The sequence below is a fragment of the Dendropsophus ebraccatus genome, chromosome 8 (genome assembly GCF_027789765.1).
Source record: "Dendropsophus ebraccatus isolate aDenEbr1 chromosome 8, aDenEbr1.pat, whole genome shotgun sequence".
NCBI classification, from domain to species: domain Eukaryota; kingdom Metazoa; phylum Chordata; class Amphibia; order Anura; family Hylidae; genus Dendropsophus; species Dendropsophus ebraccatus.
Genome location: NC_091461.1, coordinates 110,264,892 through 110,290,248, shown reverse-complemented (window position 1 = coordinate 110,290,248; position 25,357 = coordinate 110,264,892). Strand labels below are relative to the sequence as shown.

At 41.0% G+C, this 25,357-nt stretch overlaps 1 protein-coding gene across 5 annotated transcripts in view; it reads right to left on the bottom strand.

Annotated features, from left to right (window-relative positions):
* The window catches only part of LRRC7 (leucine rich repeat containing 7), a 119,585-nt gene that overhangs the window by 29,704 nt on the left and 64,524 nt on the right, over positions 1–25,357 (bottom strand). For all 5 annotated transcript variants that reach the window (XM_069981415.1, XM_069981417.1, XM_069981418.1 and 2 more), the window contains 9 exons: positions 22,379–22,494; positions 20,418–20,487; positions 19,024–19,123; positions 17,204–17,328; positions 9,201–9,401; positions 6,730–6,852; positions 6,206–6,317; positions 4,860–5,025; positions 2,925–4,584 (listed from right to left, as the gene is read on the bottom strand). In XM_069981415.1, the coding sequence (XP_069837516.1) occupies positions 2,925–4,584; positions 4,860–5,025; positions 6,206–6,317; positions 6,730–6,852; positions 9,201–9,401; positions 17,204–17,328; positions 19,024–19,123; positions 20,418–20,487; positions 22,379–22,494 (2,673 nt within the window). The remainder of the gene's footprint in view (positions 1–2,924; positions 4,585–4,859; positions 5,026–6,205; positions 6,318–6,729; positions 6,853–9,200; positions 9,402–17,203; positions 17,329–19,023; positions 19,124–20,417; positions 20,488–22,378; positions 22,495–25,357) is intronic.

Here is a 25,357-nt window from a genome sequence, read left to right as displayed (position 1 = left end):
CAGACTTTTTCTTTTGCTACATTCATGGATTAAAGTATTTATATTCTTGTATATAGGAGCAGTATTATAGTAGTTATATTCTTGTATATAGGAGCAGTATTATAGTAGTTATATTCTTGTATATAGGAGGCAGTATTATAGTAGTTATATTCTTGTATATAGGAGCAGTATTATAGTACTTATATTCTTGTATATAGGAGGCAGTATTATAGTAGTTATATTCTTGTATATAGGAGCAGTATTATAGTAGTTATATTCTTGTATATAGGAGCAGTATTATAGTAATTATAAAGTAAACAGTGAAGACAGAGGTCCGGGCACTCACCGATCTTCAGGAATCTTTATTCAGGCACAGTATACATCAGGGAAGGGAGGACAGGTGAAAGTGCGGGCGTACACTACCCCAGGACAGCTGTTTCCCGGCTGATTGCCGCTTCCTCAAGCTAGGGTATACCCTAGCTTGAGGAAGCGGCAATCAGCCGGGAAACAGCTGTCCTGGGGTAGTGTACGCCCGCACTTTCACCTGTCCTCCCTTCCCTGATGTATACTGTGCCTGAATAAAGATTCCTGAAGATCGGTGAGTGCCCGGACCTCTGTCTTCACTGTTTACATTACACATTCTTCTGTTGTACGGAGCACCCCGTTGGAATTTCTGTGTCACTGCATATCCTCCTGCTATCACAGCGTCAGTATATAGGGGGCAGTATTATAGTAGTTATATTCTTCTATATAAGAGCAGTATTATAGTAGTTATATTCTTGTACATAGGGGGCAGTATTTTTCTATACGGAGCACCCTGGTGAATTTATTACGTTACCTCTGTCCTGACTGATAATATGATCAGTATTATAGTAGTTATATTCTTGTATATAGAAGCAGTATTATAGTAGTTATATTCTTGTATATATGATCAGTATTATAGTAGTTATATTCTTGTATATAGGAGCAGTATTATAGTAGTTATATTCTTGTATCTAGAAGCAGTATTATAGTAGTTATATTCTTGTATATAGGGGCAGTATTATAGTAGTTATACTCTTGTATATAGAAGCAGTATTATAGTAGTTATATTCTTGTATATAGGGGCAGTATTATAGTAGTTATATTCTTGTACATAGGAGCAGTATTATAGTAGTTATATTCTTGTATATAGGAGCAGTATTATAGTAGTTATATTCTTGTATATAGAAGCAGTATTATAGTAGTTATATTCTTGTATATAGGGGCAGTATTATAGTAGTTATATTCCTGTATATAGGAGCAGTATTATAGTAGTTATATTCTGTATATAGAGGGCAGTATTGTAACAGTTATGTTCCCGTCCATTACTATTAGTTTACGTAAAGGCTTATGGATATGACAAAGCAAAGAAAGACTCTTGATCCGTGAATGTGGTATAAACTCCTTCACCTTCACTACTATTCCATATTAAAATGCACAAATGCTTGTATCAGGGGTTCAAACCAATACATTTTGATCAAGCTTATTGATCTATGTTATGGCTCTCTCAATAGTAAATCAGCTTCCTATTTGGTTTATAAGTATTATATTAGTAACTAGATGAGCAGGAAAGTGAAGCATCAGATCAGTGGTTGGCATTGTCCCATTTAACTATACGCAGGTGCTTTAAAGGGGTTATCCAGCGCCACTTTCTTCCAGAGACAGCACCACTCGTCTCCAGCTTGGGTGCAGGTTTTGCTGCTCACTTCTATTGAAGTGAATGGAGCTTAATTGCAAACCGCACCTGAACTGGAGACAACAGTGGTATTTATGTCTGAAAGAAAGTGGCCATGTTTTTGTAGCACTGGATAACCGTTAATGCTTCTGAAACCATTAACCCTTCCCAAGACAAATACTGAGCTGTGATTGGTTTCTATGAGTAAATAAGTCAGATTGATAAATATAAAAGAGGGAGTGGTCTTAGGATCAGCGAAGGTCCCAGCAGGTAGACTACTTCTAAATTGGCACTTATAACAAGTCTCTTTAATGTTAAAATGGTACTGTTGTATTAACCTTGTGACCAGTGAGAATGCCCACTGCCCACATTTGCCTGGGTGAAGCAATATCCCCAAAAAAGCCTAAGAGAGTAGAGCTACCCAATTGACCAATTCATCTGGTCCTTTGATGCACACATCTCTCCAAACCTTCTTTAACAAACCGGTGTACCCTTCAAGAGCACGTTAGGTACAGATACCCATCTCATGAATCTTATACAAGGTCTAACTACAAAATGTATTCTGGAAAAAAAAAAATTCAACATTGCTATTCATTCAGCTACATATGTAGGAGTTGACATCTCAAGAAGATTTAATGGGAGAGCTAGAAGTCGTAGACTGATGTCTGAAGACAATTGAGGTCTGTGCATCTCACTGAAAAAAATAATCTGTGAGTAAAATCTTTTTGAAAATGTCCAAGTTGCCTGAAGGTTCAAAAGTCTCATAGCTGTCTATTGATGCAACTGCTGGCCAAAAAATGTTGTTTGGCTGCCATTTATTAAGAAAAGAAGAAAATAGCCTCTAGGCATCGCAATCCATCAATACGAGATTAAAAAACATTGTAAAAAAAAGTTCTTCAAAATTGAATGCAAGTGTCCACTGGCATTGGGTTTTTAATGGAACTCACCAAAAATAGTCAAAAAAGTTGTTAAAAGTTGTATTTGAGGAAGACTATGACTATGAATTCTATAATCATGAACAATATAAAGTTTAGTGGAGTAGGAGACACTACCGGTTACTGACTAACCAAAATGCTATGATCTAACAAAGTTACTGATACTATGTTTGCTCAAGTCGATAGTTCTGCCATCTGGAATAATTTTACCAATTATATTTACACCTAAAGAAAATAATTTTTTTTCAATTTTCAATAATAATCTTGACATATTACATGCAAAAATTTGAAAAAGTTGTATTACAAAGACATACCCTATCCAGTCTTCTAGCTTCTATGTGTCTAAGCAGTTGCTGTCTCCAATCTGGTGGCATTTTATTGCAGCTATCATCTACTTTTCCCTGATTCTGCCTTGCCTTCATATCACTGTCAGAGCTCTTGTCGCCATAGTTGACTAAGTTGTAATCAGACGGAATCTTTTCGAGCAGTGCTGCCATGGTTGGCCTTGCAGAAACAGGACGGGTTTGAGCAGTCCCGTAGGTCTCGGTACTGTAACTTCTCGCAGACAATGGCCGTCTCTGCGTCAAAGTCTTGACTTGATAACTGCTTCCTTGAGACTTCATGTCTGGGTAGGGGCTGTGATCGTCATCGTAGCGTCCGTTTCTCTTCATAAATTGCGATTCGGCCACTGACATGCTGCTTTGGCGCTCTATGGCCCCAAGGAACGGAGGCCTGCCATACCGGTCAGTCTGTGGAAGTTCATGTGGCTCACTCACCCTTCTGTACATTGACATCTCGGTGGCACTTGCCAAAGAGTCTGCCCTTTTCATGAATGCTGCCCTGGCTCCTTGACTTGTAAACTGAGGAGGAATGGAATCTTCATTGACAGAAGGTTGAGAAAAGGAGAACATTTGCTCCATGGGTGGGTATCCCCTGTAAGCTCTTGGGCTGATCAGATCTTTTGCCATTGTTTTTGCTTGTTGCGAGGAGTAATCGGGCTGGTAAGAAAATGGAGGAGGTACTCTCTTCTCTGGCTTTACTTCGACTGCCCCCGTTGGGTTAAAACTTTGGTCAAACTGGTAGACTTTCTTTGTGGTCGGCTTTTGTTGCTGACCTCTACTGGTTCCATAACCCAACAACTCATCATCCAGCATTGGCACCGACTGACTACGAGACATACTGTGCTCCTGTAACATACCCAAGTCCGGTCGGTCATGGCTTCCTTGCATGATGTTTCTCGGATCGTAGTTTTGTAAGGGTATGTTGTACACTTTGAATGCCCCGATATCTATTTCATCTATACTCTGAGATTTTTTGAACCTGCCCGTCTTTATGTCCTTCATTAATGGCGAGAGTCTTTCAGTACTTTTGCTCACCGATATGGTATTTTTGGCAGACTCTGGGCGGCAATGGCTATGTGGAAAGACATTTCCCATGCTCCTGTTAGAGCTGGTGTCATGAAACTCCCATGATGGACCTGAAGAGAATGTGCTTGGGTTTTCCAATGACTGTGGCTTATGTTCTTTCCGTTCCGGCAATGGACTATTGACGGGGGTGGTTTCAAGTTTAGAAGGAAATGCTGTCCTGTCTTCAAATGGACTGGGAGTCCGAGTCCAGTTTTGCCAAGGATTGCTGGGTGAAACATCTGTTTCTTGAGAGGTTCTCTGCGATGGCTGCTCCAACTCCAAAGGTATTCCAACAATCCGGTCTTGCCTGATTAATGGCCGCCTTCCGTGAGCGGATGTGCTTCTTGATTTCGAAGACAGCATTGGGTTACCTCCAGCATTCTCTACTGTATTTTCTTCAGCCACAAAGCCGGTGTTGTCATAGTGCGAGCTGTTGTTCCAGTTTTCGGTGAATGAGTCATTGAGGTTCTGGCGGTCATTGCGCTGCTGCAGATTTCCTATAGGCGCTGTCTCTCGCTGGCTCAGCAATGGCTTTGTTTCAAGGGGTTGTGGGAAGGACTGAGTCAGTCTACAAAAACAAAGAAAAAAATATCAGTTTTCATCGCAGAAAAGGCAGAGAGGATTCTTTTTATTTTTAGAAACAGCGCCACTCTTGTCGGTGTGGCTACATCTGGCATTGCAGCTCATCTCCATTCATTACAGTAATTGTGTATTCTACTTTATAGGTATATTACATTTGTTAAATTTATCTATTTACAATTCTTTCACCATACATTGATGTACACCCCTCTCTGGCCTAATAATGTGCACACATCAGTAACAGTAGATGAGGATTTGACAGACCTGTTACCCCACAATGAGCTATTTACAGCCTCCTTAGCAGTAATCTGCACTTTCACACGCGCATTAGATGAACCGGAAGAAGCTTGGGAAGGCGAGTAGTCGGAATAGGTCCCTGATGACACGCTGTTATGATGGTGCTTATCCATCTCCGACTCGTCTGTGGACTCTGTAGATACAAAAAATGTGGTATAGTCAGACAGTGAGAAGCACTATTACATGAAAAGGAAAACCAGCTTAAAGGAATTTTGCAGGGTTATAAAAACAAGGTTGATTTCCTTAAAGAAAACAGACAAGATTACTAAATACTAATACTATAAATACTGTAAAGTTTTGGTTTCGTAACTTTCAAGCCAACCCCCATAAATATCAACCAGGCTGACTAGATGTCAGGTCCTGAAACAATTAGGCTGGCCCCCAGAAACAGTACTCTTATATTAAGATTAGCTAGGTGTCAGTATACACAGGCATCCAGGAAAATAATTAATGGAGAGGTGGCCATCCATGACTGCAACTCTCTAGCCACCTCTATGGGGGGAGGGGTATTGCGAATGCTGGTGGGAGCAGCAGGCAGTCCAGGTGGTTTGGTGTAAACCACAGTCCAGGGGGCATGTGCTGTTAGTGACGTACCATAAAGGCAGACCATGCTGCGCCAGGCCCAGTGGCATAGCTACCATAGAGGCAGGGTAGACAGATGCTAAGGGGACCGTGCAAGAGGGGGGCCCGGGGGAGAAGGTAAGAGCATGTGTCCTTCTGCTTAACCCCTTATGTACTGCAGTATGTAAGTGACCCAATGTTTACTTACATGCTGCAACACAAAAAAGGGTTAACAAGCAGAAGACAGAGATCTCTGCTTCACTGCACTGCTAACCACTAACCTCTGTTCTCCAGCTGGAAATAAAGTAGGAAAGGAAAATGTGCAGAGCTCCATGCAGAGATCAGGGGTTATCAGTGCACGAGCAGTAAAGCATATATAAACAGTATATATATATGCGCAGTGCTTTGTGTTGTGCATAGGGGAGGGGGGCCCCTTACAAAGTTTTGCTATGGGGCCCCGTGAATCCTAGCTACGTCCCTGGCCAGGCCTCTTTATCACACGGGCCCCATAGCAGTTGCGTGTCTGCCTTCATCATAGCTACACCACTGTCTCCATTGTGTACGTCAGAGATGTCAAACTCGCGGCCCTTCAGCTGTTGAAAGACTACAAATCTCACTATGTCTGGACAGTCAAAGCTTTGGCTGCCAGGTATGATGGGAAGGGTAGTTTTGCAGCAGCCTGAGGGCTGCGAGTTTGACACCTGCGGTGTATATCATCGATGTACCCTACAATACCTTAGACCAAGTCATACCTTTCTTATCTTTTCCCAGTAGCACCAGTTTCGGTGGATAAAGCGGGGTCTCAATCAATGATGGACGCAGTTCAGCAATACGCATTTCAGTCGGGCGATGTACAAAAGGTTCCTAAATGGAAAAAAAGGCATTAAAGGTCCTTGAAAGGGTCATAAGCTCTATGCGGAGCCAAAACCATAAACATTTGGCAGCGAGACAGAGTAACATTAGGCAGAAGTCATAAGAAGTCAAACTTACGACTGCTACTGCAACGACAACTATGACAAGTGTTCCCAAAGGAAGAAATTAGTGAAATGGATGGATAAATGTAATTAAAGGGGTATTCTACTTAAAAGGACATATCAGTTGCACACAGTAGTGCTTCCATTACTTAGGAGAGAACTCCTCCATGATAATGGAAATTTGGGGTCTACCTTAAAGTATGAGGGACAGTACTAGACAGAAACCATCTTATAAATGTTACGGGGATTTATCTCTCATAGTTATTACTCTGGTTTCTTAGCTGATTCGGGAAGGTGAGTACCTCTGATCTTTCTTGGTGCTCTTCCTTTTCTTTCCTTTTTGGGACTTCTAAGGAATAACTTCGGATATTTCCTGGTTCGGACATTTGCGTCTTTTGGAATTCTTTGTGTTCCCGGTTTGGAACCTGAAAACAAAGTGAAACTATTAGAAATGAAGTTTTTGCACTAAAGCCAAGCGTTACCTAGATTTTTAGATTAGAGAACAATATCTAAAATTTTAGTAAAAGTTGCACAAACGAATTCAATAACGCAGTGGTAAGGGCAACCAGCTTACTGTATATGAATATGAATAGGATACATCCCATTAACACATCTTTGCACGGTTGGGAATCATGGATAATGCCTACTCCCTATACCTGCTGCCCATGCTTGCATCTACAGTCAGGGGGCGCCATGCTTATACAGCGTACCCCCTACAAGCTAAAAAAAATAATAATTTTCAGTGAGAGCAAGCAATTTGAATGAGTCCGCCATAGTAATTAGCGTGGTAATTTACAAGCGGCCTCACATTTAAATAATGGCGACCTCTACAGGTGACATTTGCTATTACACACGACCCTCTGAAATCAGGAGCTGATTCAAATAATACAAATCTGGTCTGAATTTAGCAGGTTCGACACTGTTCTTTATTTAACCTCTGCCCTTTCACTAACAGAGGGAATCCTCAATGACAAGTATAAGGGCAGGTATGGTCACGTGAAGACAACCCATTTGATACCCTTTAATTTTCAAGATAAGAAATCAGCCAGGGATCAGAATGACAAAATAATTATGCAAATTTTAGCTGTCTCATTTGCATAGAGCACCCCCACTTTCTTATAAGTCCTACCTAGAGGTTAAAAAGCAATTACATTTATTCCTCAAAGTGTCCACCATTTCTCGAAGGTTTAAAAAATGTTTTAAATGCTTCTAAAACCCAGAAGTTCAAGCCTTCAAGACAATCTGGAGTAAAGTGAATTTTGTTTCCAATTTCCATCATCCAAAGAGCCTTCAGTCTGTAAAGGACCTGCCTGTTATTTTAAGGGTAAAATAAAACTAAACCTGGGCATGTTTTAAGGCTTGTACAATTAAACAAGAAATATAACTGCAGCAAGTTTCTTCTGATCTCTTCAGCTGGTGAATGGCTGAATGGTGTGACCTAGCCAAAGGGGTGGGGCTTAATCTTTTGTGTCTATGGCAAAGGGGGGGGGAGGCTCCTGCTGCAGCCAAGTGTCTTACAGGCACACAAAACACAGTTAAGATATGGAGACAGGACTTATAGCTGATTTGACACAAACAGAAAAGACTTAAACACTTGTTAGTCTTACAAGACAAAACAGATTTAGCATTTTTTGTAATGTTCAGCAGAACCTTCCTACAATGAAAATCCTATAAAGCCTATAATGTGCTAAATTTACAGTAGTTGCCTAGGGCTGTATAAGTTGATGGTCTTTGTAATCCTAATAAGAACTTGATGTGTAATGTACTGGTGCAGGTAAATATACTGGAGGTATAGTATATTGCCGAGAAAAGTTGTGGCTGGGCATAGAGTCCACTGCTGGAGATACATAGGGTTGCATACTGGCCATTTAAATATGAAATAGGTTATTTTGTCAAATCCACAATGAGAAATATTATTTACTAGTGTCTGGTAAACAGATGCACATGGTGAGCTGGAGACCCTCCACTAAGATGTCCTTATGCTGTTACATGGATGGTAAGCCATGGACCTCATGGATGGTAGGCCATGGATGGTAAGGGTATATGACATTTCACATATAGGTATTTGGCTGCTTATATCCCCTATTATCTGAATTGGAAACAGTATGTATGACTAACTGCATAAAGGTGCATACTTATGGGGACAACTATTGAGTTTCATCGTAGGTCACAGAGTCTACAGTCTTCCAGCTATACAGCTGTGTCTCTAGGTGGAAGCGAGGGAGATGTCCCTATCCATTTTGGCCATGAAATGGCTTTCCACTTGCAAAAAGTATAGATGATATAGTAAACTGTTAATCTGCACGTCTGCAAAATTGTAGCCCCCTACAGTTATTTTTAATATGATTCTCACCTCGCCTCATTGACGGTAAGCCACTTTAATAAAATATCTAAAAAATCCCATTGTAAATGATTAGAAATACAAAAGCTCGTACAGAAGTTGGGCATCTGACGTCTTGAGAATTCATAATTCCTATCTATTTAATTCTGCATAAAACTATTACAAAACTACAAGCGATGGCAACTACGAAAAAACCCAATGACTTGAGACCCAATCCACTGCACGCCTAAATGTTCCATAGGGTCCATCAAAAACCAAAGTTTGGATCAGTAAGAAGATGGCACCATGTAGAAACCTCATAGCACAGGGAATTTGATGCCTAACCAGACTAGACTTGACCATTTGTGTCCATGACCATCATGCTCCATGGCCTGTGACTGGATCCATTCGTATAAGGCCATGGGTATAAAACAGAAAATACTTTTCAATCACCTCAGACTTCATCTCTTTTGTCGACATTGGCCACTTATGTTCATATTTTTCCTTGAGATTTTGCTCTGCAGTTGGTGTTGGAATGGAATTTTCCAAAGAAGAGCTGTGACTTCCTTTACCGACCATGTTCTGCACTGACTTCACCATATTTTTTAAGTCTTCTGGGTACGGTGTTGGGTATCTCTTGAGATTGATTTCAACCTGGATTTGGAAATAAAGGATAGCAGTAAAACGATGTCTCAATTTTTAGGGTCACCTATCATACTGCGAGGCAATCCTTCCTTACTGCTGCGAAACAATATATCATTGCAGCGTTATTATCTGTTTGGGTGATTGAAACAACCTCAAAACCAGAGGGAATGAATGTGAATTCAGGTCAGCCTTGCTTCTGAGAACGTAAGTTATTACGAGACCCTTTACAGCTAATCCTCACACATCCTGATGCTTGGAACCTTCCCAACAAATAAAAAGCTGAGTACACACCCCAACCAATACGACCACTGCGAGGTGCAAAATTCCATCATAAACTACAAAAGCTTCCCCATTGGTAGATGACCATTAGAAAGGCAAAGCATGATGACTCTGGATTTGCTGCATCAGTCACACTGCTGCTTCAATTTCTGTCTAAATCTGAGTTTTATTGTTGGTATTTCGTAAATGTCAAATCTGAAGTACTTCATGCCGAAACATTTTACGTATTGTAAGGGAAAATTAATTCCGAGCCTTAAAGGTATATTGTAAAAAAAAACAAACAAGAAATGTCTAAGTGGTTCTAACTTGAGCGTCGAAGACATCCTGTTTATATTAAATTAGCCTATGGCTGTATCCATGTTTATTACGACTTCCTAGGGCAGCATCCAACCTATCCTGTCACTGGGAGTTTAATGGCAAGCATTCAGGTTCGGCCAAACCTGATCGTTCGGCAAGTTTGCTCAACACTACTAATGACACACGATGTAATATTACTTTATTGTATCATTGGATACAAAGCTGGGCATGCTCCATACATGGAAGACAGTGTCTAATATTTACAGCACAGATTTGCAGTCAGTAATATCCTCGATCCCAGCCATTAAACCCCTTAGATGCCGCAGTCAACAGTGATCACAGCCTCTAAGCAGCTAAAAAGAAGGGGGCCCCATCATCCAAAATGCAATAATGGGATGCCGTTTGGTTATCGTAGAACCTGAGGCCTAGTAAAGTCTGCTGTCTTCCATGATATCCAGGTGACTGGTAAAAACATAATACACTTCTGTATATAATAGAATTGTGTATCAAGGGGATATAACAGTAGAAATGTTCTAAAAAAAAATCAAAAAGAAAAATATTATTCAAAAATATATTTGGCATTTATTGATCTTGGTATAACCCCTTTGAGGGATTAAAGGAGACCTGTCACCCCGGCTGCTGAGGTGAAGGCCGCCCGACCCCCGCTGGAGTTCCTTATACTTACCGCTTCCATGAAGTCCTGGTTCCGGACCCTGTCCCGCCGCCATGAAATCCCTGTCGGAAGCCGTGCGCACACTCACCAGAGATGAGTCTGACGCCTATAGAAAATGACTGCTCTATGGGTGTCGGACTCATCTCTGGTGAGTGCTCGCACGGCTTCCGACAGAGATTTCTCGGCGGCGGGACGGGGTCCGGGACCGGGACTTCGTGGAAGCGGTAAGTATAAGGGGCTCCAGTGGGAGTCAGGCGGCCTTCACCCCAGCAGCTGAGGGGCATGTCTCCTTTAAAGGAACAGTGCAGACAGGTGGCTGGAGATCCACTTTTCTTTGACCCCTAGAGACCCTCTTAGGCAGGTGTCTCCAAGAGGTCATATAATCTGAAGATCTTCCACAGCGGAGGCAATAACTGACCCTATGATGGAACTTTAGGATTGGAACGCCTAGTTGAGGCTTATTGTAAGCCCAGGAGAGGTCATTGCTTGTGTGAGAATGTTAGAGTAGGACCATGTCTCTGAGGTCACCTTAACGTGATGACATGGTACACTCTGTTTGTTCAAATAGTTTGTTAGGATCTTCATTTTTTTATGTCTATAGAGCAGGTTTTTATTGTGTGTACACTGGGGGGGGGAGGGGGGGTATGTACTGTAAGCACTTGCACCTGCAGGTTGCTGTTGCACCTTCTATTTTTTAGTAACCTATCTCTCTTTATCATGGTCTTTTTGAACTCTCACAGCCACTGTAAGGCATCTTCACTGACACCAGCCTGGCCCAAGACTTATTCCCCACTTCTCCCCTGCAAGAAGCTGTATAAAGGAGAGAAAGTAAGTGCCCCTGTTACCATTATCTTACAGCGAGGGGCTGATCAGTATTGATCATTTCAGCGCTGTCAGGTGCATCATCAGTGATGATACTCAGTAAGGTTTCACAAGTATGGCAGCTGCAATTTCTCCGTCTCTACATTAATTTTCATTCAGCTTGAAGGGTTCCGTAATAAGTCTCGATGTCCCGAAATAAATTATATATTTAAGAAAAAGAAACACGAGTGAAGTGTGTGGCAGAGTCGTGTTGCCTGGAATACACTTGAGAAATTAAGATGTATTAAGGGCTATGTGACATTGCATACTGATGTATTAATGAGGCTTTTCTTCAGGTTTTTCAGAAAAAAAAAGTTTGAAATTTTTTTTCCCCATAAAGTTCTAAGTTAAAGTTTGGTGTAAATTGTATATATTACATGATCTGTTGCCTTTCCATAAGAGTAGGATGGGTAGAGTGACATAACAACTACAAGGTGCTTTTAAAGGGGACCTTGTTAGAAAGAGGGATATAAATACAGTGTCACACACTCACCATCATAGCATGCCACTTAAGTTTCTTGAAAGAAGTCCCATAAAACGAACAAATCTCAGGTAGGGAGTGCAGGAATATAATAAAGAATGTATACTTACCAGTCCCCGTGCCCTCATAGTGCTTCCTGAACAATATCTAACAGCCTCCTGCAGCTCCTCCAGCTGAAAAGTCATATACTCATCTAATGGATCGTCCAGTCAGCGACTGGGGAAGGACACCCCTTTGCAGCTGGATGTGTGACATTGCAGCTGGAGGAGTCGGGGGCTGTGACGTACATGGAATACAGATGGAAATTACTTCCGGCAGCTGTGGGAGAGACCTGTCCCCTATGCTACAGGGGCACAGGGACTGGTAAGTATACTTTCTTTATTATCTTCCCGCCTGCCTGTCATTGTTAGTTTCATGAGACTTCACCTTTAAAGGGAATCTGCCAGCTATAACTCATGTACATTGACACTGTTAGATACTGTTAAGTCAAGTGAAGACACACGGTACCTTAAATATATTTGTCTCTGCTTCCACGGCATAGAAAATGCTTTTATTCTTTAGTAAAAAAAAAAAAAAAAAGAGTCAAAAGAGGCTTCTCCAAGCTCCTGAATAACTGCAAGCTGGAATGTCTCCTCTCTAGAGATGAGCGAACCTGGAGCATGCTCGAGTCCATCCGAACCCGAACGTTCGGCATTTGATTAGCGGTGGCTGCTGAAGTTGGATAAAGCCCTACGGCTATGTGTAAAACATGGATATAGTCATTGGCTGTATCCATGTTTTCCAGACAACCTTAGAGCTTTATCCAACTTCAGCAGCCACCGCTAATCAATTGCCGAACGATCGGGTTCGGATGGACTAGAGCATGCTCCAGGTTCGCTCATCTCTACTCCTGTCTCCTCCCTCTCTGCTTAATTGACACCTGGAAGCTGAGTCCTCAGCAGGTTCACGTATGGGAGGGGGAGTTACAAATGAGTGCACATAACGTGTCCATACATATTACATAGAAATTTGCACAATATATACACACATCATGCAGATATAAAGAAATGCACATTACCTATGTGCATACATAGTACACATGCCAACGATACCTACACATATCATACACAAATATAAAGAAATGCACATTGCCTATATGCATACATAGTACACATGCACGTATACACATATCATACACAGATATAAAGATATGCATATTACATATATGCATAGATAACACATATACACACACATGCATGCACCATACACACAGACTTACATACATACTACATGTTTACTTCTTGAACAGAAAAGCACCAGGTACAGCTCATATGCTGTCAGATCCAGGAGTTTCTCTAGGGCCACACTGTGCAGGCTGCAGACCTTCTCCCTCCCCTTCTCCTGTGTCCCGACTGCCAGCAGCAGTCTTCTGTCTTCTCATAAAGTTTACAATACAAGGCACAAATAATAGAGCCACGCACCATCCATGTAGTACCATCAAAATAGTGCCAAAATGAAATAGTAGCACCATTCACTGCTGGGTTAATACGTCCATGTTATATATAAATAATACAACCATATTAGTTATCAATAATGATACCATATGATACAAAAATAGAATTGTCATAGAGTATATAAATTCTACTGTAAATGCCTCGATGAAAGTTCCATGCAGTGTATACATACTGCAACCATACTATGTGAGAATAATGCTACCATACAGTGCCCAAATAATATTGTCAAACAGTATATATTTTTTAAATATATTATCTTGGAGTGGAGCTCTCTAAACTGTAGATAACCCGAGGTCAATAGTTAACCCTGTACCAAGGGGATTAGAAAGGGCAAATAATATAAATAAGAAAAAGTAACTAATCCTCTAGGGTAGTTTACTTAAATGGATATACAGTTTTAATTGATGCCATTTTATATTATTATGATATCAATTAAAATTGTATATCCACTTAAGTAAACTACCCTAGAGGATGAGTTACTTTTTCTTATTTATAGTATATATTTTTTGCCATACAGTGCCCAAATATTACGGTTACACAGTATATAAATATTACTACCATACAGTGCTCAAACAATACTTTCATACAGTATATAAATAATACTACCAAATGGTACACAAATAATGCTTCCATACAGTGTATGAATAATAAAACCATACTATGTAAGAATAATACTACAATATAGTGCCCAAATATTACTGTTACACAGTATATAACTACCACCATACAGTGCTCAAACTATACTCCCATACAGTATATAAATAATACTGCCATATAATACACAAATAATGCCTTATACTGTGTATGAATAATAAAACCATACTATGTAAGAATAATACTATTATACAGTGCCCAAATATTACTGGTACACAGTATATAACTACTACCATACAGTGCTCAAACTATACTCCCATACAGTATATAAATAATACTGCCATATAATACACAAATAATGCCTTATACGGTGTATGAATAATAAAACCATACTATGTAAGAATAATACTGTTATACAGTGCCCAAATGTTACTGTTACAGTATCTAAATACTACCATTTAGTGCTCACACAATACTCTCATACAGTATATAAATACTACTGCCATATAATACACAAATAATGCTTCTATATGGTGTATGAATAATAAAACCATACTATATAAAATAATACTAACATACAGTGCCCAAATGTTACTGTTACACGGTATATAAATATTACTATCATACAGTGCCCACACAATACTCTCATACAGTATATAAATAATACTGCCATATAATACACAAATAATGTTTCCATACAGTGAATGTATAATTAAACCATACTATGAGAGAATAATACTACCATACAGTGCCTAAATAATATTGTCAAACAGTATCTAAGTATTACCATTCAGTGCCTAATACTTTATTAGTATATAGTACATATAAATATTACCATTCAGCGCCTAATACTGTATTAGTATATAGTACTATATATAAATCTTACCATTCAGTGCCTAATACTTTATTAGTATATAGTATATATAAATATTACCATTCAGTGCCTTATAACTGTATTAATATATAGTACTATATATAAATATTACCATTCAGTGCCTAATACAGTATTATTTTATAAATATTATTGACATACAGTGCCAACATAATACTCTCATATAGTATATAAATGACATCCCTAGGCAATACCCAAATAATATTTCCGTACATTGTATATAAATAATACAACCGTACCATGTATAAATAATACAACCGTACCATGAATAAGTAATGGAAGCATACATTAACCAAATAAAACTGACAAAGGATACCAAAGCATAAACAATACTGCCACACTGTGCCAAGATGGTACTATCATTCCATGCATAAAAAATACGTTTACCAAATAATACTACCACTTGGTGCACTTTATACAACATACACTTTAGTATATTGGCATTCTCTTTCGTACTGTACATGTGCAAATTCATTATGTACACAGTCATATACATGCGCCAATCCACACGTACTCTCACTGCATACACTCCCACACAGTCACTACCGTCATGCATGAACACACATGCACACTCACCACACGCAGGCACCGTCACATACTGCACTCACTATATATTTTTGTACTATAGGTTGTTTTTTTTTACAGATTCTGGCTTTTTTCTATGCTGTGTGACTACAATAGGATATTTTATTCATGTTTTGCACACCATCAGAGCGCTGCCAGCTCCTTCCCACAGGAATCCAGTCAGAGCTTGATGTTGCTTGTTCAATGCAACACATATATCGACAGCGTGGCCTAGTTACACGGCAAGACACATAGTGATGGGGATGTAGGAACCAGAGATTATACGTGTTTCTTATCATATAGGAAATGGGCTACACTAGGGCAGGCTTGTGTAGAAGAACATAATGTATGACCTATTTATGTATGAGGCACATGGCTGGTTGGCCTTAAGGAAAAAAGGAGGAGATTTATCAAACATGGTGTAAAGTGAAACTGGCTCAGTTGCCCCTAGCAACCAATCAGATTCCACCTTTCATTTTCCAAAGAGTCTGTGAGGAATGAAAAGTGAAATCTGATTGGTTGCTAGGGGCGACTGAGCCAGTCTCACTTTACACCATGTTTGATAATATGTATTGTGGGAGTGTGTTTTCTATTTCCACTTAAAGGGGTCTATCTGCTTTGGACAATGCACACTTAAAATAAGCTGATCGCATAGTATCTGCTGTGACCCTCAGGGATCAGCTGTGATCTGTACAGAAGCTCGGTAGTAAATGTTCAGTTACTCTGCAGCGACACCGCAGGAGAGATGAAGTATTACATAATGTCCATTTATATAAATGAAAGGTATGTGTAATGCAGGACAGGAGGGGTCCTCCAGAGTGATAGACGCTCTTAAAGGGATTATCCAGCGCTAGAAAAACATGGCCACTTTCTCCCAGAGGCAGCACCACCCTTGTCTCCAGTTCAGGTGTGGTTAGCAATTAAGCTTCATTCCCTTCAATAGAACCAAGTTATGCTGCATTTACACAGACAGATTTATCTGACAGATTTTTTAAACCAAACCAGGGAATGGATTAGAAAAGAGGAGAAATCTCAGTGTTTCCTTTATGACCTGTTCTCTGTTTATAGTCTGTTCCTGGTTTTGGCTTCCAAGATTTGTCAGATAAATCTGCCTGTGTAAACGCACCATTACAAAACCTGCAGCCAACCCACAGTGGTGCTGGATAACCCCTTGAATATCAACTCTGACCCATGGATGTGGATCCTGAACAGAGGAAGTCCCTCTATCAACTCAGGATGTTTAAAAATAAAATATCTTAGAAAGCGCCTTAAACATTTGACCCATGGTACTGTCTACTGCTGTCTAATATTTTTTCTTAAAGGGGTACTCCAGTGATTTTTTTTTCTTTCAAATTAACCGTTGTCACAGCGTGTCAGAGATTTGTAATTTACTTATTTACTCTTTAAAAAAAAAATCCAGTCTTTCCGTACTTATCAACTGCTGTATGTTCTGCGGAAAGTGATGTATTCTTTCCAGTCTGACATTGGAGTGCCCCTTTAAGGGATTAAATTAGGATTGTGGAGCGATAAGATTGCCCCATAAATCATGTCTTTATGGTCCAGACATCTCAAAATGAAAGCTGAGTTGTGATGGGTTGCTATGGGCAACAAAGAATTTTACTATAGAACATTGCATACATCAATGGTTCCTTATGCCAGCTGTAACCTTGACCTCACCTTGACTTTCCCCGGAGCTTCCTCTTCCTCTTTCTTGTCTTCGAACTCGAATGCCACGGTCATCCTCTGCTGCCGCTGCTCCTCCCACAGCGTGGGGTTAAAACTGTCGCTGTCCGACTGGAAATCTGCAGGAGAAGCAAACACCGTCACATACGGCTGACAGGAAATTATTCAGGTTGTCACAAACAGATTGCCATCTCCCAACCTTTGCCGGCCCAATTATGAATAAGTTCCGACCATATGTTCACATCATTAGCCTCAGTCACACGCAAACCTCGCTGATAAATATTAGTCACCGACATATGGATACTGATTATATAACATTATCCCCCTGCGACTGAGCCCCCTCCCCCACAGGATAGAAAGTCACCGGAAAATATTGGTCGTAGGTTGGTTCTCTACTGTCTGCTATACAGGGCAGTGCTCTACAGATGCTGCAAAACTACAATTCCGAGCATGGAAGGCTGTCCGGGCATGATGGGAGTTGTAGTTTTGCAAGTGCTGGAGAGCCACAGCATAGGAAACATTGCTATAGAGCAGGGATGGGGAACCGTCGGCTCTGTAGCTGTTGCAAAACTACAATTCCCATCATGCCTGGACAGCCGAAGCTAAAGCTTCGGCTGTCCAGGCATGATGGGAATTGTAAATTTGCAACAGCTTGAGGGCTGAAGGTTCTCCATCTCTGCTATAGAGGATGCAGAGGTAGCAGTTGCAAACGGGCCCTTGAGCTGGAGAAAGTTATATTTCTAGGTAACCCTATAATACCCATAATTCTGATTTTGCAAGGTAACATGCAGGAATGGCCTCTATGGTAATTGTTACACAGATTGTCTGTCACCCACTTCGTACTAAGTTTTCAACATTTTTTTTCTATTTATTTTTAAATTGGAGCTCATGTTGATGTTAAAACCAAAAAAAACTCTATACTCACCTTCCCTGCTTCCCTGGTGGCAGCAGATGGAGCAAGGAAGGTGAGTATAGAATTTTTTTTAGAGTATAGAGTTGGTATTAACTGCTCTGAGAATCAGTGGCACCACACGCCAATCCCAAACCTGAAAGAGGTTTGCAGTGGAGACTGAAGCTCCATGATACCAGCCGCAGTGGGAGAATGAGGAAGGTGAGTATTCTTTTTTTTTTGTTTGTTTGTTTTTACCACCTACTGTACATAACCACTCTTTTTTCTAAAGGGAATTCCCTCACTATCCCCTTCACGGATTTTCCAGGATATAACGTCCAGGAGGGGATTTCTGGTGTAGAGTATATACATATAACAGCAAATGGTAGATGAGATCAATATCAGACTGGGGTTCTGGAGGCCAGAAGAGAGGATTCTGAGGATCCAATTGATAACTGATTGACCAGCTCTTTTTCTTTCAAATTAACAGGTGTCAGAAAATGATATAGATTTGTAATTTACTTCTTTAACAATCTCAAGTCTTCTAGTATTTATCAGCTGCAGGAAATGGTGTATTCTTTCCAGTCTGACACACTGCTCTCTGCTGCCACCTCTGTCCATGTCAGGAACTGTCCAGAGCAGTAGAGGTTTTCTTTGTAGATTTGCTGTTAATCTGGACAATTCCTGTCTTGGACAGATATATCAGCAGACAGAACTGTGTCAGAATGAAAAATAAATACACCACTTCCTGCAGGACATACAGCAGCTGATAAGTACTGGAAGACTTTTTTAAATAGAAGTAAATTAAAAATCTGTATAACTTTCTGACCTTTGAAAGAAAAAGATTTTTTGCTGGAGTACCCCTTTAATACTAGGAAGACCCTTGGCAGCCATTGAGGACATAGCTGGTGCAGACTGTAGTTACCTTCATCCCCACGTGGCTGCTGCGGGAACATGTAGTTGGTTAATACTCTCTGCTTGGTGTCAGGATGAGCCTCCGTCTGTAGAGGAATGAGAGCTTTGGACTGGAAGAAAAAGGAGGACGGACTATTTGACATTTTGATAAAGAGTTATCTAAAAGCAATAGGGACAAAGAGAAGAAAGTCTTCATACAAATCCCTCAATACCCAGATCCCATAGTGACGTCACATCAATGGCGCCATGTCAGGTCACCAGGCTTTCAGTTTCACTATCATCAACCGTATTTGTATGCATGAACTTGCATAAGGATCAATTTTCATGTCTATATCTCTTTGAAGTGTCCCTGCACAGGTGTGCCACTAAGTTCTCTATGCACATGGGCAAAGTAACTCCCTAAGTTTCTCACAGTGGGATGACGTAAAACTGTATTGTGTGGTTTTCCCCACTAGGTGTCGCTATTGTACTTATTGTATATACTATCTTAAGCACAGCTGAAGGAAGCATTGGGTTAAACTGTTTTATATCACAGGTGCAGGTATTTTCCCCCTTCTTTCTACCCTATTCTCTCTCTTCTCTCTTACACCACACAGCCTCACTAATCCCAAGGGAGTTTAGTTCACCCCTATAGAAGGGAAGTTAGTTCCTGGTGGCAGGAGTTCTCTAGTCAGGAGTTTTGGAAAGAGACACACAGAGAGCAGTTCCTGCTGCAGTGAAGTCAGGGCCTGGGACCAAGAAAACAGATTTATTCTTATGAAAGTAACCCCCGCTGGCCTGCAGTGAAAGACCCCTTAGGAGGAAAGACGTCCTCTGAGGATCACCTTGTCCATGCCAGGGATACCTTCAACACTACACAGGGCAGCATGCCTTAGGTTAGGCTTAGGCTAGGTACTGACCCCAGCAGGACAAAGCTGCAGTTAAAGCCTACGTATCCTACTGTAACCCACGGCTGTTTTGAGAAACCCTGGGAAGTCTGCTCAACCCAGTGCAGGGACCTGGGACCTCGTACTACCCTAGCAGGAAAGGTACCCCAACAATATAGGGCATAAGGCACCAAGATCAGAGTTATCTATATGTGATCACGAGTATCTTCTCGTTACTAAAGTCTCGTTACCAAAGTATTCTTATTGTATTGCACCAAGATTTTAAGTAAACTTGTTATCAAGTTTAGGCTACTGGACTCTGGTCTATTTTTCTGCACCCGCACCTACACACTAGGTTACACTTGGGTTATCCTAACCTCGGGCGTGGGGGCCTGTTTGTCCAGGGGTGGGTTCCAACGCCACTCCAGACTACCGTGACAAGTGCCCAAGTGAACCTACACACACAGAGCTGCCACAACACTGCCCAAGCTATCTATCCTGTATGTATCCTCATCTATATACTATATGCAGATTTTACCTGATTGTCTGAAAGCCACAGAGCAGCAAGTTCTTTAAGTTTCGTAAAGCTGAAGGGCAAATTCTTTAACCTGAAGAAGAAACAGGAATATTTAAAGATCATAAAAATCAATCCATGGTTCTGGTCTATGGTGGGAGACTCGACCTCACACCTCGCTTGGCAATGTTGTGGCTCACTGCTCCATATACTGGTTCTGGTGAGAGTCATATTCTAACCATTTGGTGGGGATCCAACCATCAGACCCCCTTCCACTCAGGTCTACATAGTTGGCCCATTATAGTCAATAGCCATCCATGTGCCCACTGGACAAAGGTAAGTGGACTATACAGGAGCCTAAGTGACATTAGTTAAAGGGGTAGTACACCCAAAAAATTTTTCTTTCAAATCAACTGCTGCCATGAAGTGCCAGAGATTTGTAATTTACTTTTATTAAAAAATCTCAAGCCTTCCAGTACTTATCAGCTGCTGTATGCCCAGCGGTTTTCTAGTTGGATTTGCTCCTTCTCTGGACAGTTCCTGACATGGACAGAGGAGGCAACAGAGAGCACTGTGTCAGACAGGAAAGAAAACACCACTTCCTGCTGGACACACAGCAGCTGATAAGTACTGGAAGGCTTGAGATTTTTTAATAGAAGTAAATTACAAATCTCTGGCACTTCATGGCAGCAGTTGATTTGAAAGAAAATTTTTTTTGGTGCACTACCCCTTTAAGCACAATGATGGATCAATCCTATCTGGGTATAAGCTGATCACCTACACAGAATGGAGAGATAGATATATAAACACTAATAAAGTGTCATGAGACATAGAGGGCGTGGCTTCCTTTAGTGAGGGGGCGGGGCTTCCCGGGACATTATTTTGCCGGTATTGTCTCCTCAAAACCGGGACAGTCCTGGAAAAATCAGGACTGTTGGCAGCTATGGTATATGGATGTCACTATAGGGGCACTACTATTATCCAGACTACAGAACTAGATTACCGGAGGCGGTACTGACATTCAGGCACTATCCTACAGCAGGGATGGGGAACGTTCAGCACTCCAGCTGTTTCAAAACTACAATTCCCATCATGCCTGGACAGCCAAAGCTTCGCTTTGGCTGTCCAGGCATGATGGGAATTGTAGTTTTGCAACAGCTGAAGGGCTGAAGGTTCCCAATCCCTGTATTACAGCATTAGGGAACTCAGACAAGTGGTAAGGGGTCTGTGACTTATTGCCCAGGTGATTCGCAATTGCCAAGTACTACACAGAGCTGAAGCTGGTCACCTGATGTCAGGGACGGTATCTTGGATAGTTATGTGGCGGTACGATCTGTCTGTACGACATACAGGTGTTCTGGGTTAATATGATTTTCCTGCAGCCCCTGATCCCCCCGAGCTATATACAGAGTGGGGGTCTGATGAATATTAATTGAAGATCATCTGTGATTTGTACTACAAGTGATTGCTTCCTCTAATAGAAGCCGCTCTCACAGATGATGCTTCACACTTCAAGGTAGGAGCATGAAATAGAGCTCTGTCAGATTTAAAGGGACAGTACGCTTAAAGGCGAGTGAATGCTAACAATGTTCCCTGTTATCAGCCATGGCTGGGGTGGGTAATAGTTACTATCTTCCTTAACTCTAATACTCCAGTGTTTGTAACCTCCCGAAACAGTAACAGTAATGCTATGGATCAATTCTACACCAAAGCCAGGGTTAAAGGGTTACATTCTGGATTCCAGGAATAAGGTTTTTTCCAGAAACAGTGCCACTCATGTCTGTTTGGGTGTGGGGTCTTGTAGCTCAGTTCCATTGAAGTGAATGGAGCTGAATTGTAATACCACACACAACCTGAGGACAGGGGTGGCGCTGTGCTTTTTCTAATCCTGGATTAACACCTTTACATGATGAGATGAAGTCCCTTGGATGAAGTCGGGTCTTTATAATGTAATTGAATACTACACATCATCATGATTACCGTACCTGTTATCGCTCAGGTTCAGCACCCGCAGTTTCTGCATCTGACCAATTTCCTCAGGCAGAAACTCCAGCTTGTTCGACCGGAGAGACATGACTGTGACATTCTTACAATTGCCAATCTAGCGGGAAAAGATAACAACCTACTGTCAATTTTTTGGACCATTTTTAAGATCTCCGCTAGCTGTGATTGAATGGGAACATTTTTTCTTAACATTCATCCTGATGTTTTCTTTGTTTAGGGTGCGTTCACACCTACAGGATCTGCAGCAGATCTGCAGCAGATTTGATGCTGTGTTCAGTTATTTAAATGAAATCTGCTGCAGAAAATCAGCTGCAGATCCTGTAGGTGTGAACGCACCATTAAAGGGGTTATCCAGCGCTACAAAAACATGGCCACTTTTCCCCCTACTGTTGTCTTCAATTCAGGTGCAGTTTGCAATTAAGCTCCATTTACTTCAATGGAACTGAGTTTCAAAACCCCACCCAAACTGGAGACAACAGTAGGGGGAAAGTGGCCATGTTTTTGTAGCACTGGATAACCCCTTTAAATCAAAAATACATATGACCACTAGGTGTCTCCCTTCCTGCTAAACTGTGCTCCATGCTCCCTCTGTGTAGATATTTGGTCTTTTCTCTGTTCAAAAAAGAGACCAAACAAAAAAGAGACCAAACACTTGAGACCAAACAAAAAAGAGACCAAACACTTGAGACCAAACAAAAAAGAGACCAAACAGTCAGTCCATAGCACGCACAAAGAGGGACAAGTCTTCACTGCGTATGTGTGTAGCTGCTGCTCGTCCTCATTCAGTAGCAGAGAATCCTGGGGGTGCTCGCATTGTACGGTCAGCTCTCCTGTCACACAGCACCAAAACCTCTGTCACCACACAGTGACATCATACTGACTGAATTGTTGCATAATAAAGAGCATTGTCTCCTGGTAAGCTGAAGAGCTGATAATAGAATTAGCAATAATTATTGCCCTCAGGTGACATACAACCTGCATTATGTACAGGTGTCTTTCCTTGTGTGACTGCACAAAGACCTGGGACTTCCTGTGTTTGGTCTCTTCCTTTGAGCAGAGAAAAGACCAAGTATCAGCATGGAGGGAGCATGCGATACAGTTTGGCCGTATGTATAAGGTTGATTTAAACATAGAAAACATAAAAAGGAGAGTATATTGCAAAACTGCTCACAATCACAACCCTGTTGGTTTCTTTAAAAAAACAAACAAAAAAAAAAAACCTTTGCAACAAGTACGCTTTAACCCTTTGAGGACCAGGCCCAAAATGACCCAGTGGACCGCGCAAATTTTAATCTTAGTGTTTCCGTTTTTCCCTCCTCCCCTTCTAAGAGCTCTAGCACTTTCAGTTTTCTATCTACAAGGCCATGTAATGGCTTATTTGTTACAGGAATAGTTGTACTTTGTAATGGCGTCTTTCATTTTACCATAACATGTATGACGGAATCCCAAATATATTATTTATGAAGATATAAATTAACAGCGACATGATACTATTATTCTATAGGTCAGCCCGAACACAACCATATGCAGGTTACACAGATTCTCTAATGTTATATATTTTTTTTTTAATGAAATCCTTTTTTTTGGCAATTAATTATAAATAAAATGGGACTATTGTGACGCTTATAACGGTTTTATTTTTTCACCTATGAGGCTGTATGTGGTGTCATTTTTTCCGCCATGATCTCTAGTTTTTATTAATACCATATTTGTGAAGATCGGACGTTTTGATCACTTTTTATTAATTTTTTCTATATAATGTAACATAAAATCGGTAATCCGCGCACTTTTTTCCCTCTTTCCGTGTACGCCGTTTACCGTTCGCAATGACGCATGTTCTATTTTAATAGATCGGACAATTACGCACGCTACGGTATATTATATGTTTATTTGTTTATTTATTTTTATATGTTTTATTTATATAATGGGAAAGGGGGGTGATTTCAACTTTTATTGGGGGAGGGGTTTTGGGGTTGTGTGTTAGTGTTTTTAACTTTTTTTTTTTTACACATTTGAAGTCCCTTTGGGGGACTTCTACATACACTAGTGTGATTACACACACTGATCATTGCTATGCCATAGGCATAGCATTGATCAGTGTTATCAGCGATCTGCTCATTGAGCCTGCCTGTGCAGGCTCAGTGTAGCAGATCGCCGATCGGACCGCACGGAGGCAGGTGAGAGACCTCGTTTAAGGAGTTAATGACACGCGGCAGCACGATCGCTGCAGCGTGTCATTACCGGTGAGGTCCCGGCTGCTCACTGCAGCCGGCCCCCACCTCCTATGAAGCGCGCTCCGCTCCGGAGCACGCTTCATAGCGGGAGAAACACCCAGGGCGTACAGTTACGCCCTAGGTCGTCTGGGGACAGACTTCCATGGCGTAACTATACGCCCTGGGTCGTCTAGGGGTTAAAGTGTCACTGTCATGAATTTTTTTTTTTTTTGCAGAAAACCATAGTCCAGGCAATTTTAATTTTTAAGAAACTTTGTAATTGGGTTTATTAGCCGAAAAATGCATTTTTATCATGAAAAAGCAGTTTGAAGCTCTCCCCCCTGTCTTCATTGTTGTCCTATGGAGAGAGCTAAATAAAAGATCAAAACAGGACAACAAAGAGTTAATCTACAAATACCTCTGATTACAGCTGTCACCCAGCTCTGTGCCTGTAATCCTCTGTTCTCAGCTTTCTGCTGTCGGCTAACTCCTTCCTCCCCCCTCCCCCCTCCCCTCTCTATAGAACAGACTGGGTATGTCTGATGGAACAAGTCACAATTTCCTGTTTTTTTGCAGTGGATGGAAAAGAGGAGGGAGGGGGGGGGGCCTGGGAAAAGGCTTTTTAAATGCAGATAATGGCATATTTGGCTAATAACCCAATTACAAAGTGTCTTAAAATCGCCTGGACTATTGATTTCTGCAAAAACAAACAAAAAAATATGACAGTGACTCTTTAAAGGGCAACTC